Below are 14,917 nucleotides of genomic sequence, written 5' to 3' on the forward strand. Positions count from 1 at the left end.
GAGCATAACAGTTGAAATTGACACCCCTCGAAAACCATTGTCAACCTCCGCTTCGCGTCGGTTGACAATGGTTTTCTCGGGGTGTCAATTTCAACTGTTACCCTCCCAAACAGGCACTATTTATATAATAACAAACTTTGTTAATTCAAACTAATCGTATTTTTTTCGATTTACTTAATACTATAATTGAATATGCTACACATTCAAGAACTTATCAGACTACAACCATCTTATGGAAATAGAAGAGGACATCTTATGTTATTTTACCTCAATATGATGATTCTATATAACACGTCATCTGATTGGTCTAGAAAGTCACGTGACCGGGCGACAAAACGTCGTGTCTCCCGGGAATAAATATCGTGTCTCACCTCTTCGGAAATCTCGGGATTTTCTTATTCAAAAGGTATAAAAAAAGCCAATATTAGCACACCATGTTGACAAATACATGTATGATGAAAATAAAAATATTCTCTTTATGCTGCAAAAAATCAATTTTACTATATTTGATTCAAATTTATGAAAACAAAGAGAGACAATCTGAAAAAAAAAACCAAAATCATTACGTTATTGCTTTCGACAAGTCGAAAAATTGGAGAAGTTTAGCAGACCAACAGGTACGCATACTTGTACGTGTAGGTTACAAGTTAGAACTACGCGTACTTACAGATAAATAAAATAACAAAAGTCATTGCATGTTTTGGAGGAAGAAAAACGTGTTTTAAAACTCCAATAACATATTTAATTTTAATGGAAATCTATGTTTGGTGATATCAATATTTGCATTAAATATTCAGGCTTAAGTCAAATAAACATATTTGTTAAAATAAATCGCCAACAGGGAAACAGAAGCTACAAGTTTAACTTTTCGGGTACTTAGCAATTTACACACATGCTCATTCGGATACATACGTGTAGAAATTCGTCATACACAAACTGATGACGTAATGCACATATTCTCCTTTCTACACGTACACGTACGCGTACACGTTGGTTTGCTAAACCTCTCTATTAATACAAATTGACGTATTTTGTGTAATCATTTGCTGTTAGGTATAATAAAACTTCTATTGCATCAATGTTCTGAAAATATGAAGGCTTTTACTCTCAGAAAAATCCTTAATATGACTTTTCTTGGGGGAATATATCTTCATATTTGCCTCATCATCACGCAATAAATGTATAAAATTGTTTAGTACAGAGCACGTGCTTAATTTCCAGCACGTATTTAAGTATATATCTGAGAATTATAATGACTTTAATCCGAACAATAAGAATGTTGAAACGCTTATTACCAGAATCATATTTGATATTTAGTAAAAGAGTTTAAAATTCAAAGGCTTTTAAAGTTCTCTGAGATACGTTAAACTGTAAAAAAAAAAAGGCGCAACAATAAAGTCGCACTAGAGTAAAGAAGATCTATGCCACTCTCAGATTCATTGCTCTTATTTAGGTCCGTCACAGTGAGACGGATAATATCGTGATATAAAGAGAAGGAAATTTATCATACAGGTACATTTATAACCAAATAAGACTCTGTATTTTTTAACCTAATAAAACGGTAAAATTGTTAAATGAAAACTGGTTCTTTTCTAGTCGATGAATTTAACATTCGAATATTCTGATAACCTCCAAGAACGATGTTCACGTCATTTAATAATAGAGAGCTGTGGTAATTTTATCATTTTACTATTAAACTCTTTTTCCTTGTTTCAAACTAAAAATGAAACATGTCCTAGTTAATCAAAAAAGGGAATGTGATACACATTCTGAAATATTAGAAAATATCAACCATGAAGTACAGGGGGATAAAATACCAGACGTATGTCGCAGTCACTACATTTTGCTGCACCATGTTATGTGCGTCTTTAAACTGTGAAAGGTAAAATTCTTAGAAATGAAAAACCTAAACGTATGGAAAAACTAATCATTGTATAATCATTTATGAAACATATATAAGTTTTGTGTCCAATGATTAGTTTGAAGAAGATGCTTTTGCACTTTTTTTTAAAATAAACTATTCCCTCTTAGAATTTGTTGCTAGTATTAGTATCATCAATTTACATACACTGTTTACACTGTTTATTTCTTAAAACAATGATTGTTCTTTTTTATTTTATATAAAACAATTAATTTTATTGTCAAAAAGGAAATCAAAAGAAAATTATCTTGAGGATTGCCAATGGAGCAAGGTGGACAAGTGCATTGGTCGGTAGATGTATATTCTTTTTAATGTTTTGTTATCGTATTGTTACGTTTTAAATGTTCGTTATACAGAAATACATTAACAAAAATAAATGTATATGATAATGTTAATACTATTTTGTGTTACTTATCATAGTACAACACAAAAATATTGTTTAATTTTTATCTAGTTACCCAATGAATAATTTATTTTCTATGATTTGACAGATTGTCCGGTTGGTTACTATGGAATAAATTGTTCGAGGCCATGCAGATATCCAAACTATGGAATAAATTGTCAGTATGATTGTTCATCGTGTGGTCAGGAAACTTGCAGTTCGACCTTTGGTTGTATGACAATTGGGAAACAACCTCTTAGTAGTACAAGTAAGATTCTACAGTTGCACTAACTGTCATTTTAATCTTTCTTATACTAAAACAGAACAATTTTCTAACAGATGCAAATTAAACTATCATAATTCTCTCTATTTTATGAACTTAAAGGGGAAAACGTATCCATTTATTTAAATGCTATTTGACTGCCTCTAAATTTGAACTTTTAAAGGTTGATGTATACACTTTTTTAGATAAAATTAATGATAATATATTTTTTAAATTAGAGATTATCACATTGTTTTATCCTGATTAATTAATGTGGCAATTTACTGAAATGAATAGAGGAGCTTATATCAAATGAGAGAATTGTTATATTTATTTTAGTTAGCAGTATCAATATGTGTATTGTTTTTTTTAAAAATTTGTTTTCCGGTTTGCTATTTTGTTTTATCCGTCCGCTTGTCTTTGAACTGTAACTTTTCTAGAAAGTTTTCTGTCTTTATCTTTCATCGGTTCAATGTAAACTATAATGCCAATCTTTATGTGAATCCATTTCTTAAAGTATAGTTTTCTTATTTAACACTGAAGACGTTACCACAAATAAATCTGTAACTCAAAACCTACCTGTCGGATATCAATTTTTTTGCTATCGCTTAATTTATTTCTACAATTTTTAACGTTAGTTATATTCTGCTTATACTCTGCTCCTGATCTTTATTTTTCCTTTGGACTTTTGATTTAGAACACTGTTTGTAATTTCTACATTTCATTCTTTGGTGAGATCGTTTGATGACTTTAAAACAAGTTTTACACTAATATACCAATCTCGTATATTCTTGCGTAAAACATATTTTACCCCCTTGTCCTTTGTCCGTCGCTGGTTTTTGCTTCATTCAAATAGTGCCCTTTTTGTAAAAGATGCACAGAAACATGGAAAGAGGCTGATAAATTGGATGTAATGATTATTGCAGATTTTAAAAGAATCCGGTTCAGGATCGCATGTCGTCTCTTCTTAGTCATATGTTGTTCATTCTTAACCTAAAAATTGTTTTCGGACATGGATCAAAATAAAAGGTCTTTTCTATATTTATCCTTAACATCAACTCATTTGTGAAGGATAAAGTGGTTCTCTCCAAAAAAAATTCATCTCGTTCTTTATCCTTTATATTAAGCGGACCCTTTAAGTTGTTGCTTTATAAAAAGTATTTTTAAAACTGATCATCAGTTAATCCTTTTTAAATATTTTATAGATTGTCCGGATGGCTTCTATGGAATAAACTGTTCAAGACAATGCAGGTATCCAAACTATGGGATTAAGATTGTCAACAGGATTGTTCACATTGTAACCGGGAAATGTGTAATTCAACCGTTGGGTGTCTGACACAGGATAGGACAATTGACAGAGGTACATATGAGCTATAGCGTACTATAGTCTGTTCCAAGATATTTATTCCGCACATTTTCTTAAATTGTTCAACATTTTGTTTATTTTTAAGTACATATTTCCCTTTTGAAACGCTTCCTCTAGCTTGTCATGATCCAATATACGGATGCAAATATATAAAAAAAAATCCACGGGGATTTTCCATTCCAAAAGAGATGAAAGTATCTGGACGAAAACGTTAAAAAAATTAAGCGAGGTATTCCTTGTGACTTCCAAATGGAGAAGAGATATATGCATTCCCCTTCGTAATATACAGTACTGATCAGACCCAACCTAACATAAGAGTATACCCCAACTAAACCCCGGGTTTACTTTCTTTGTGGTTTACTCTGGGTTTACTACTTGAAAATTTGGGTCCACTCGGGGTTTACTTTGAGTTTACTCGGGGTTTACTTCGGGTTTTCTCGAGAATTGCTTTTGGAGTCAACTATATGCACTGAAGTGTGAAGCAGACCCGTCTTTATCTAATCATCCTACTGCCTGTGATTCCTGCCCCTTGTATTTTCCGAATACACATGTAGCGTCTGCTTTCAGGGTATACTTCTGATCGGGGTTTACTCTCTGTGTCCACTCTGGGTTTACTTGTGGTTTACTCTGGGTCCACTCTACTAAACACAGAAAGTAATCCCAGGGTTAGTTGGTGTTTACTTTCTGTTAGGTTGGGTCTAATCGGTACTGTAGATAATCAGTCTTCGGTCCTGTGATATTTTGTGGGTAAAAAACTATAAAGTGTCAATGAAGATAAAAGTCCGTTTTCAATTGCTTTTTTCTCACAGGTATTTTTAAAAATTTTTTAATCGTCTCATTATACATATGCGACAAAATTATCTTGGGGCAGACTATAAATAAAACATTTTGGAAATTATTATTTATTAAAGCACAAAAATATACTTTATATCTCCACAAGACAAACAATGAGCAATTCTATATTACACAGGATGAATGACCATCTTTGAGTTCTCCTTAAAGATGGCTCAAAGGTGCTTGATGGTAGCTTAAAGACGATTTTAAGCCACCTATAAGCTATATGTGGTGTTTAGAGGTGGCTTAAAGGGAGCTTAAAGAAAGCGTAAAGATGGCTTAAAGGTGCTTAAAGGCAGCTTATAGATTATCTTTAAGGCACCTTTAAGCCACCTTTAAGGACAACTTATAGGTCCTTAATGTCCAAACCTTTAAAAGCCACCTTAAAGCCACTTTAAAGCCACCTTTACGCCATCTTACGCCAAGTCATTAAAAGTCGTTTAATTCAATATTGTGCTTAATTTACCAACAACATGTAATTCAATATTGTGCTTAATTTACCAACAAAATGTATTAACTTTTTGACAGAAAAGGTATTAAAAACGGTTTTTGCTCTAGAAAAAAGAATGGAAAAAAATTGAAAACGCCAAAGATGAGGATTACACCCGGGACCCTTCGTTTACTGGCATCACCTCACTCCCTCTGCGCCACGGCAAAAAATATATAAAAGGTGGTTTTTATATCCTATAAATTGGTGGCTATTGGATCAATGTAATGAGTGTGTATTTTTTACTTGAAAAGTTTTTTTACTTCCATTCAGTTTGTAACAATCAATTATATCTAATTTATCAAAAATTGATTTCCGTATGAAAGGGCTTTAACTTATGTAGTTTACTTTACGTATGACCATCACCTCTATCTTTTGATTCATAATACAATGTACAATGTATATAAACAAAACAAAACATGGTATATGTTGCTCTTTGCCACCTGCATGACTTTAATTGTTACATTACATTGTAACACATTGCGTAAAATTATATAAAATTATATTACGTAACACTACAATTGAATTTTAATTGAATTATGTCAAAATTATGCATTTGATCTTATTATGATGTAACTATAATTAATTTCCGAATAGTGATTAATAATAAAATACAAATATGAATAAGGTTTCATATGTCACATACCCGGCCGGGTACATCATTATCTACACAAAAATACATGCATGAAAAAAGAAAATGTGAAAAAAAAAATGAAAAATAAAGAAAATAATATAGAATATTTAACACTGGAAAGGTGGAGGGGAGGTGATGGATTTTTTAAGAAGTGGTCCGAAGGAACAGAATCAGTATTCAAAGGTGTTACCCGTGCGGCGTCCTGAAAGAAAGTGAATTAGCGGGTCTTTCTAAACAAAGAGAGTCGCTAGAATTCCCGCGTTTAATTTCATTGGTCAAATGATGACACCAACATTACGTGACCAAATAGAGCATTCTCTTCTTCTTGATTATACACATTTAAAAGTGCAATAACTCGTAGTGCGAAAAATTGTAAAATCAATATATATATATATAAAGCATTTTAAGTAAACTTAAAATTTCTTTATAAATTACATGCATGAATGAAATACGGTACTTGGTCTTCAGTGAAAAAAAAAATAGATTATACCTGAATGGAAACTGTTAGGCTTACTAGTACTTACTTAATAAATTTTTACCAAGTTGATATACGTTCACCAAATGAAACTATTTTTTTAAATGCATTGAACCTCTTATAGTATTAGTTTAACGCAAATTCCCGGTTTTCGTGATCACGGCGCCGTTCCAGCATGTGCAATTTTAATAATATTGATTGTTATACATTTACAATAGATCTAGAATAACAGATTAAATGATATATGTTTAAATATTTAATTGTATACATGATTTTTAAACTATCAATTCTATAACAAACAATATTACCAATAACCGGTGGCGTATTTACTGCATGTGGCAATTGCAAATGATGTATACATATACATGTACATGCAAGTGTATGATGTACCCGGCCGAACATGTGACATATGTACCATTATACATATTTTTAAATAATTAACCCCAATTTAAGATCACCAATACAGTAATTAATTAGCCTCTAGATTTCACTCTTACTTACTTGTATCTTTAATTTGTAGACGTAACATTTTTAAAACCCAGAATTAGGAAATAATACTTTGAGTATGATTCACAAATAAACTTTCATTTACTGGACTTATCGTATACAAGTACATACTAAGATTTTAACGCCTATAGAAACCTTGACGTGCACCTCGGCACACGACAAACCTGTTGTGTATATCTTGTAAATTCTATGTTAGTTTCAGAAGTTTTCCTAAGTTGGACAAACAATAGATTCTACTTAGATTTACAAAAACGAAGAAAACTATGTCTAGACAAACAAAGCAGTAATATAATGCCCGATATAACAAAGGCAGTTGAGAGTCTTTTTACTTTAACATGGATCTAGCAGATCTAGAATAAGAGCTTTCACCGGTTAATTAATAATAGGAAACAAACATATCATTAAATTATGTCATCACTCGGAACACCCCTTCCCATCTTTATAAAAGAGCTTTTGCATTTAATTTATGTATTTAAGATGAATATGTTCAGTTTGATCAACTTGAGTTAAAGGAAACTTAAAGAAGGTGTAAAGACAACTTAATGGGAGTGTAAATGCCACTGAAAGATGACTTAAATGTGAAAGTTTGGACATTAAGGATCTATAAGCTCATCTTGAAGGTGACTTAAAGGTGGCTTATAGATTGTATATTCTATAAGCCACCTTTACGCCACCTTTAAGTAATCTTTACGGACTTGCTTAAAGATTGTATTTCGCCCTGTGTTAGAATCAAAAAGAAAACAAACAAGACATCTAAAATACACTCTTTTTTACTTGCCTTCGACGTTTTTCATCACGAAGCTGCGTTGCTTTTAAATAACAAAGACGTTTTTTTAGATAATTGTTTCACTTTTGCTACAGTGTAAAAAATTGACAAATATGTGATCTAAAGTTGGAATAAAAACCACGTAATTTTAATAAACCAAGCAATACAAATATTTGTTTTTTTTTATCACAACCCGATATAATTAAGTATGCCTTGCAGAAATGCAGTTATTCTTATCTAAAATGTTTGTAAACAAATATATGCTGTCAACGGATTTAGTGTTTGGCCTTTATACAAGATAAAATACTCTTAGAATTAAAAACAATCCAAAAGGTTAACTCTAGCCGTCTATTCTTCAAAACAATGGATTAAAACATATCCATTCTTAAACATAAAGGACAGAGACAGGTAAAAACTGCTCACTTATTGGACGGCTACATGTAAGATGAAAACAAGAAAATCAGCATCACCTTTGCACATAAACAAACATATTCAATGTTTAACACCTTGGGAATTAGACAGGCACTAGCATGACACAGGAAGAAATATTTGACTGTGAATAGTATCCAGACTGATATACATGTATATCTACTCCATTTTTCGGAATCACGAATCAAAACTAATCCACTTTATCACATTAATAACTTGTAACCCCAAATCCATTCAGATATGATCAGAACTTAGACAAAGAACAAGGTACAGTTTCTTTCATTATATAAATACGATCTGGAATACAGGCGAGTGTTAAATACCATGTTATGCATTTTAATTATGTTTTCAAAAGAGAATATTATTTACGACATTATCTCATAATTCTAAGATGTAGTCAATAATGATGAGAAAAGCTAATTTTCTCATAGTAAAACTTGACCAACAACCTCCTTAACACTTCTAAAACAATTTCTGCATCAAAGCCGGTTGATGTATTTTTTGTTTTGTTGGCTTAAGCATTTCATGAAATGGTCTTGTAATTATATTAAAATTTGACCCAACATTCCCATCCTTTATATCCAAAATATCACTTCGAACACTGTCAATATATATTTCAAATATGAAATGCTCTCCCCAAAGAAAATGAGATGGTGTTGCTTAGAAGAATAGGGAATGAAGATAATATTTTTTTACCCTTTGCATATCTTAATCTTGTTTGTCTCTTCTTAGAATATCATAATTGCCAGGTGATTCAAATCTCCCAATGGTTATCGGAATTTTCGTCGGGGTTTCAGCTGTACTGGTCATTGCAACTCTTCTTATCATTGAATTAGTAAACAGACGATTCTACTCGAGACAAATAAAACTAAACGCCCATTACGTTGGATCTGTAATGTCAGAACACATCACTAGCTTTCTTTGGAGACCAACTGAACAACGCATTGATATTTGCGATGTAGATATATCTACTGACAACAGTATCTACATGCTAGCAGACTCACGTCGATATGAAAACATGTAACTCCAAGGAATATGTATATCTTTTGTTAAATGCCAAACTTTACTTTTTGAATGAGGAAAAAATGATGATCGTATGTAGAAACCAATGTGAAATGCATTGTAGACTATATAATGTTTTTCTATAAAACATAACAGGTGTTATATTTTGTTTCTGTACTATTTCTTTTTTTCATTTAGTTCAATGTTTTCCTCATGATCAGCTCTCGAGTACAGTATAATATAAAAAGACTTTATAGTAACATTTTTGCATATAATTTCAATTGATAATTCACGTTTTGCTTTTATGATTTTGTAATTGTATTTGCATACTCCAAGGAATATATATATCTTTTGGTAAATGCCAATGTTTTATAGATATTACAGGTGTTATATTTTGTATCTGTACTATTTCTGTTTTTTTTCATTAAGTTCAATACTTTTCTTCATGATCAACTCTCGAATACAATATAATATAAAAAGATTTTGTAATAAAATTTTTGCAAATAATTTCAAATTGATATTTCACGTTTCGCGTTTATGATTTTGTATCGAATAAGTGCTTTGTGAGAGATATCGAAGTATGTTTGAGAGGAAAAAAATAATGCAATAGACAGGTTTTTTAAAAGTTTTAAATAGATTTCTTGACTCAGTTAACTGGTATTACAGTATATTTAGGCTAAGATTGCCAGAAAAGGAAAATTGGGTGTATACGGTGCTTTCCTGCAAAGGAAGCTTGCTAGATCACGGTTATCACTGCCAGATCGGATTTTTGGAACTTTCTGTTTACAATCAAAATGAAATCAGTCCATCGCACTGTGCATTCGCAAAAGAAAAATAGGATATCCATGTGCGGATCAGTAACACTTTTCCTAAAAGTGGCGTTGAGGGGATATCTATGTTTGCCAGATGAGTGCAAGGCGTATTTCAGGTAATTTTGTGATGCCTTCTAGATCCGCTCAAGGTTTCGTATATTTATTAGCATAAACACAATGTAAATTTAGATTGTTAAACAAGTTATCGTTAATCTATTTATAGATGTTCTGATTGCTCTTGCTTGTTATCCCCACAAGTAGGCAAAATAAAAAAAAGGTAAAATCTACTTGTCCAAAATGTGTAACACCAACATAATATGTCTAAAACAAAAAGTGTTATGATACAGTGTTTACCAGCACTTTCAATCCTTCTGTTCTATACAAAATTACATATACACAGACCGCTACTGTAAATCATATGGTATGCAGGATTTCTGATTAAAAAATATATTCAATGACTTTTTTTATGTTGCAAGATTCCACTGTACAGACCACTTTCTGGTTTGTGTCCTGAAGAACTACTGTAACATCAATGACTGGTCGATAATTACATTAAGTCTTTATAAATGAGAAGTCACCATTAAAGCACAATTAAACAAATCACATTTTGGCTAGTAATTCTTTGTTTATTTCGGGTTTAACGTTTACGTCCTGAAACATTTAATGACCAAATCAATTGCAAAACATTTGCAACCATCGATCATACAATTTTTTCTCCGACGCGTGCCTACAGGGTGTATTTTGGTTAAAAAGTTTAAAACTGTTACGTGTAATATGTATCCACACGAAAAACAAGTCAAGCTAAAACTATTTAAAATTGCTCTTTATTTTCTGTGGTTTTTTTATTTCAACATGCACTATTAATTGCAATAAAACATTTTGTTTCTGTTAGGTGTTATTATTTAAAATGCTGTTTCTATTCTCTGGAGAGAACAATTCTTCAAAGGGAACTCAAATTTCCTCTCTAAATGTTAACTACATTTTAATACAGTAGATTCGTTTTGGTTTTTTTTTTCAGTTTTACAATAAAAGAAACATGTTAATGGTCACTAATTGGCTTGTCCGTAACGGCGGCCTCGTTGGGCTCCCTAACCATCCGTCCAAGTATGACAGGCCAAAGTTGGTGTACTGTTGGATAGTTGAATGAATATTTAAGATTAGGATGTTTCAATTGTTCTTGAAAAAATGGGTTCCCAGAATACTAGTTCTTTGTTTAGGTAATACTGGGATACTGCAAACTGGGATCTCTTAAATAGTATACATATCATAACGGTATATATCAAACATTGGGATTGCAATGCATTACTTTACATGTACTTTACATGTATTTACTAATTTATACATGCATATTTTTACTCGTTTTTTTTTTACTTATATAGTTTTAGTTTTGCATGTATACAGTACTTATCCTTTTACACATACTATACATATTACGCAAAAAGCTAATTACATATACACCAAAGTTACATTATTACTGACACACTTTTTACAATGCTTTCATAGCTTTTTTACTCTACGATTACCTTGTCTACACTATGAGCATTGCCAATTTTCATGTTTCCAAAAAATATGTTAATTTTAAGACATCTTTAGGAAACAAGTCAACAAAACACAAAAGAGAACTTGACTGTCATTGCAATTGAAAATTAACAATAATCTATCTTACCTCAGAAGGGAGAAGAACCTGTTAGGTTATGCTCATATCAAATACTTAACTCAGGCACGTAGCAGGGGGGGGGGGCAGGGGGGCCTGCCCCCCGTCCCCACTTTTCTTGCAGCAACAAATTTTCTTAAATTTACATATAAAAAATTGGAGTTCCCCCCCCCCTCTACTTTTTTGGGAGCATGTAAAAAATTGGAATGAAAATAAGGAAATGAAGTGTGAAATTAAAATTATAGATAGACGACGCCACAGATTAGGATTTTGAAGAATTTGGAGGGTTTTTGTTGTTGCTTTTTTGTTTGCTTGTCAAGATTTTTTTGTAATAGACTTTGACCCGTGCGTGTTCGGGTTGACATTGCGTATGATATTGGACATTTAAGAAATGGATACATCGATACACCGTATTGTTGACATTTACATAACCAAGGTTTAAGCCAACAAAAACGTTTTTAGTTTCACTACACTCTGCCTAGTTGGAATAATTTTACAGTTCCTCGGGACAGGCCTTCGCCACATTTAAAATATCTCCCCATATACCTGTACCCGTAATGTAGCTGAAAATTGAAAAATCGCTCTGAAACGATTTTGGAAAAAATTAATAAAGCTGCATTGAAAATAACAGTCAAATTATTCATAACAAACCAATTTGAGGCTGTAAATACCTTTCATTTAAAACTTTAATTCATAGTTTTTAAGAATTCAACACTTTTTCACAAACTTTTTTTTTACTCGCTTCGAATTTATTTTCGAAACTCTCGGGATTTTTTTTTTATATTAAATGCACCGAGTTATTGTAAAATCCGAAAAATCCAGATGGTTTCCAGATTTTTAAAGGAATTCTTATTGATTATTGATTAGCGAAGCTTGAATGAGAAAAAACAAAACAAATTGGTAATCTTCAAGTACCAATAATGTTTAAAATATAGAAAACAAAAGACAGTACTCTTTCCGATTTCTCGGTATTAAAGCCCAAAATTCGAGTCTACTATTTTAATAAAGTAGAATAGATGAGTCTTGCCCCAGACTTTCAAAAACGATGCTACGCCTGTTACTTTGAGATGAACAAACTCTAGTACAAGAGAGCATGTCCTTATTAGGTGCCTGCTACGCCCAAAACCTACAAAACCATCACGGGTATTTAAATACATTACCAGTTGGGTGAGTGTTAAGGTACTGAAATAAGATTTATGGACACCTGATATGGATTAAATTATATGGACAGGTGAAACCTATGGCAAACAGTTTGGACGTTAAATGTGACATCTAAATGTAAATAATTCATGCATTTATTTCTTGCCAATTCAATTGATGTCTTTACTTGATCCTCAGCTACATACATGTATCTGTCGTACAGTTTTGTCAATATTATACAGCTGAGCATTCGATTTCATAATTACATGCTACTTTTTAGTTTCTCGAGCTTGTTTACTTTATATTTACGGAATCAAATAATATATATATATATATATATATATATATATATATATATATATATATATATATATATATATATATATATATATATATATATAATTACGTTATATTACTAACAGGAAACAAATGTAACCGAGCAGTGAAGATGGAGATGGTGTATCTGATGGTATCACACAGATAAATATTCAGCTTGTACGTAATTAGTATCAACCGCCTCATCTATATTTCATGTCCTCTTTTAACTTCCGACTTGTATTGACTTTCCTTTGTAACATTCTCTGCCAACCCAATTGCTGTCGTTTCTGGACACATTGTTGGATTTTGGAGGAAAAAAGATTAGCAAAACAATCCTTTAAACAATATCATATATATTGATATTATTAGAATAAATCGGCGCAATGAAGTATCAGCTTTATGTTGTCCTCTGTTTGTATTGCAGTACTACATTTTGCGTATCTTTGAACTGCGAAAGGTAAGTTTCACACTATTTTGTTTCTGTTTACAACAGCTAGCGATTTTAAAAAGAAATATTTAAACTGATTTTTATACTTCATTAGTTATTTGATGAAATTCTTGTAAATTTTAAATACCTTCTGATATATTCGATCACTAGTGATTTTAATTTAAAAATTAATATTCTTAAAAGGAACTCGGATGAAAATTGTCTTGAGGATTGCCAGTGGAACGAGAGTTTAAACAAATGCGTTGGTCAGTTTCTATGTATGAAATAAAACCATATGTTTTTGTATTGCGACAGTATATTTTTTCAAAGTCATTATAACTTAATGTTCACCTAATGTTGCTTTTTGTATCGTTGTTTAATGTTTCTGTCACACGACAGATTGTAACGTTGGATCATATGGGAAAAACTGTTCCAGTCCATGCAGGTATCCAAATTATGGAAGAGATTGTCAACAAGATTGTTCGTACTGCAACGAAGAATTGTGCGATTCTACATTAGGTTGTACGAAAAATTATGGAACAACACAAAGGGGTACACAACTTAAAGATAATATGTAGAAAAGATATAATTAATTTCATTAGGGACAATATACAGTATTTTAAGGGCCTAAATTAGCCCCATTATGAAACTCATAGTGTTAACTCCTATATTATGTGCTTAAATTAAGCAAATGTTATGTAGCCTTATCTAAGAAATTCTTTTAAAACTACCATAACATTTTGATACTTTTATTCGTTTCATCTTTTAATGAAAAATTTAGGTTCAAAAGCATCAAAGGAAATCACTTTTGGTTCAGTTCAACTTGATTACGTGATCATCGGAGTAATGGCATCCGGGTTTTTAGTTACTTTTATAGCCATTGCCTATTTGTTTAGAAGAAAAAAACAATGGGTCCGAAATATCAGAACTTCATCTTTTGTCGACAGACTTAGTTACCACTGAGAATGAGTTTGATTCGAACTCTCACAAAAAGAAAAGATGTGCTTTTATGTTTTACTCATTGGTTGGTTGAAATTGAAGGACAAGTGCGGAAAGTGGAAGATGATGTAAAATCGATGTGTTGATATAAGATTACTTAATTGATTGTTGGTTTAAGCAAACTGGTATTGATAATTATGTAATGAGTTGTTCGAAATCATGGTATTACTTATGAATGTAATTTTGTGTATATTATAAGATGTACATGATTGTATGTTTGTATGTTTGTAAATAATCATTAAATGGAATAAACAGTGTTTTTTGTCTTGCTAATATATTCAACTGAAATAGATATAAATTGACATGAATAATAGATATACATGTATAACAATACAATACAATTCACTATTACGATAATAGAAATAAAACCAACTTAGCTGTAAGCAGTTTTGCTGTATCAATGTATTACTGCATATACATGTAATCTTAATTTTAACGTACTTAGCTCTACTGTATACGTAGTCACATATATTTTCTCTTTCTTGAAGTGAATAATGTTTAT

The 14,917-nt window shown here is 31.5% G+C and overlaps 2 protein-coding genes across 2 annotated transcripts; both read left to right on the forward strand.

The window, feature by feature from the left end:
* Positions 1–1,091: 1,091 nt before the first annotated feature.
* Positions 1,092–4,231, forward strand: LOC128185736 (cell death abnormality protein 1-like). Its single transcript, XM_052855377.1, has 4 exons — positions 1,092–1,882; positions 2,150–2,208; positions 2,413–2,571; positions 3,771–4,231. Exons 1-4 carry the CDS (start codon positions 1,794–1,796, stop codon positions 3,899–3,901), a joined length of 438 nt encoding a protein of 145 aa, XP_052711337.1. The 5' UTR covers positions 1,092–1,793; the 3' UTR covers positions 3,902–4,231.
* Positions 4,232–13,372: 9,141 nt separating this feature from the next.
* On the forward strand, positions 13,373–14,582 carry LOC128185735 (uncharacterized). The gene is made up of 4 exons (XM_052855376.1): positions 13,373–13,446; positions 13,621–13,682; positions 13,816–13,968; positions 14,198–14,582. The coding sequence occupies exons 1-4, from the start codon at positions 13,373–13,375 to the stop codon at positions 14,377–14,379; spliced, it is 471 nt and encodes a 156-aa protein (XP_052711336.1). The 3' UTR covers positions 14,380–14,582.
* The last annotated feature ends 335 nt before the right edge of the window (positions 14,583–14,917 follow it).

The sequence above is a fragment of the Crassostrea angulata genome, chromosome 5 (genome assembly GCF_025612915.1).
Source record: "Crassostrea angulata isolate pt1a10 chromosome 5, ASM2561291v2, whole genome shotgun sequence".
In the NCBI taxonomy this organism is placed as follows: Eukaryota; Metazoa; Mollusca; class Bivalvia; order Ostreida; family Ostreidae; genus Magallana; species Magallana angulata.

What these genes read in the sequence shown, in the direction of transcription:
- LOC128185736 (XM_052855377.1), top strand. Translation starts at nt 1,794, where the DNA reads ATGAAGTACAGGGGGATAAAATACCAGACGTATGTCGCAGTCACTACA. An exon ending in GCGTCTTTAAACTGTGAAAG is followed by an intron (nt 1,883 to 2,149) that starts GTAAAATTCTTA and finishes ATTGTCAAAAAG; the next exon opens with GAAATCAAAAGAAAATTATC. An exon ending in CAAGGTGGACAAGTGCATTG is followed by an intron (nt 2,209 to 2,412) that starts GTCGGTAGATGT and finishes ATGATTTGACAG; the next exon opens with ATTGTCCGGTTGGTTACTAT.
- LOC128185735 (XM_052855376.1), top strand. Translation starts at nt 13,373, where the DNA reads ATGAAGTATCAGCTTTATGTTGTCCTCTGTTTGTATTGCAGTACTACA. An exon ending in GTATCTTTGAACTGCGAAAG is followed by an intron (nt 13,447 to 13,620) that starts GTAAGTTTCACA and finishes TATTCTTAAAAG; the next exon opens with GAACTCGGATGAAAATTGTC. An exon ending in GAGTTTAAACAAATGCGTTG is followed by an intron (nt 13,683 to 13,815) that starts GTCAGTTTCTAT and finishes GTCACACGACAG; the next exon opens with ATTGTAACGTTGGATCATAT.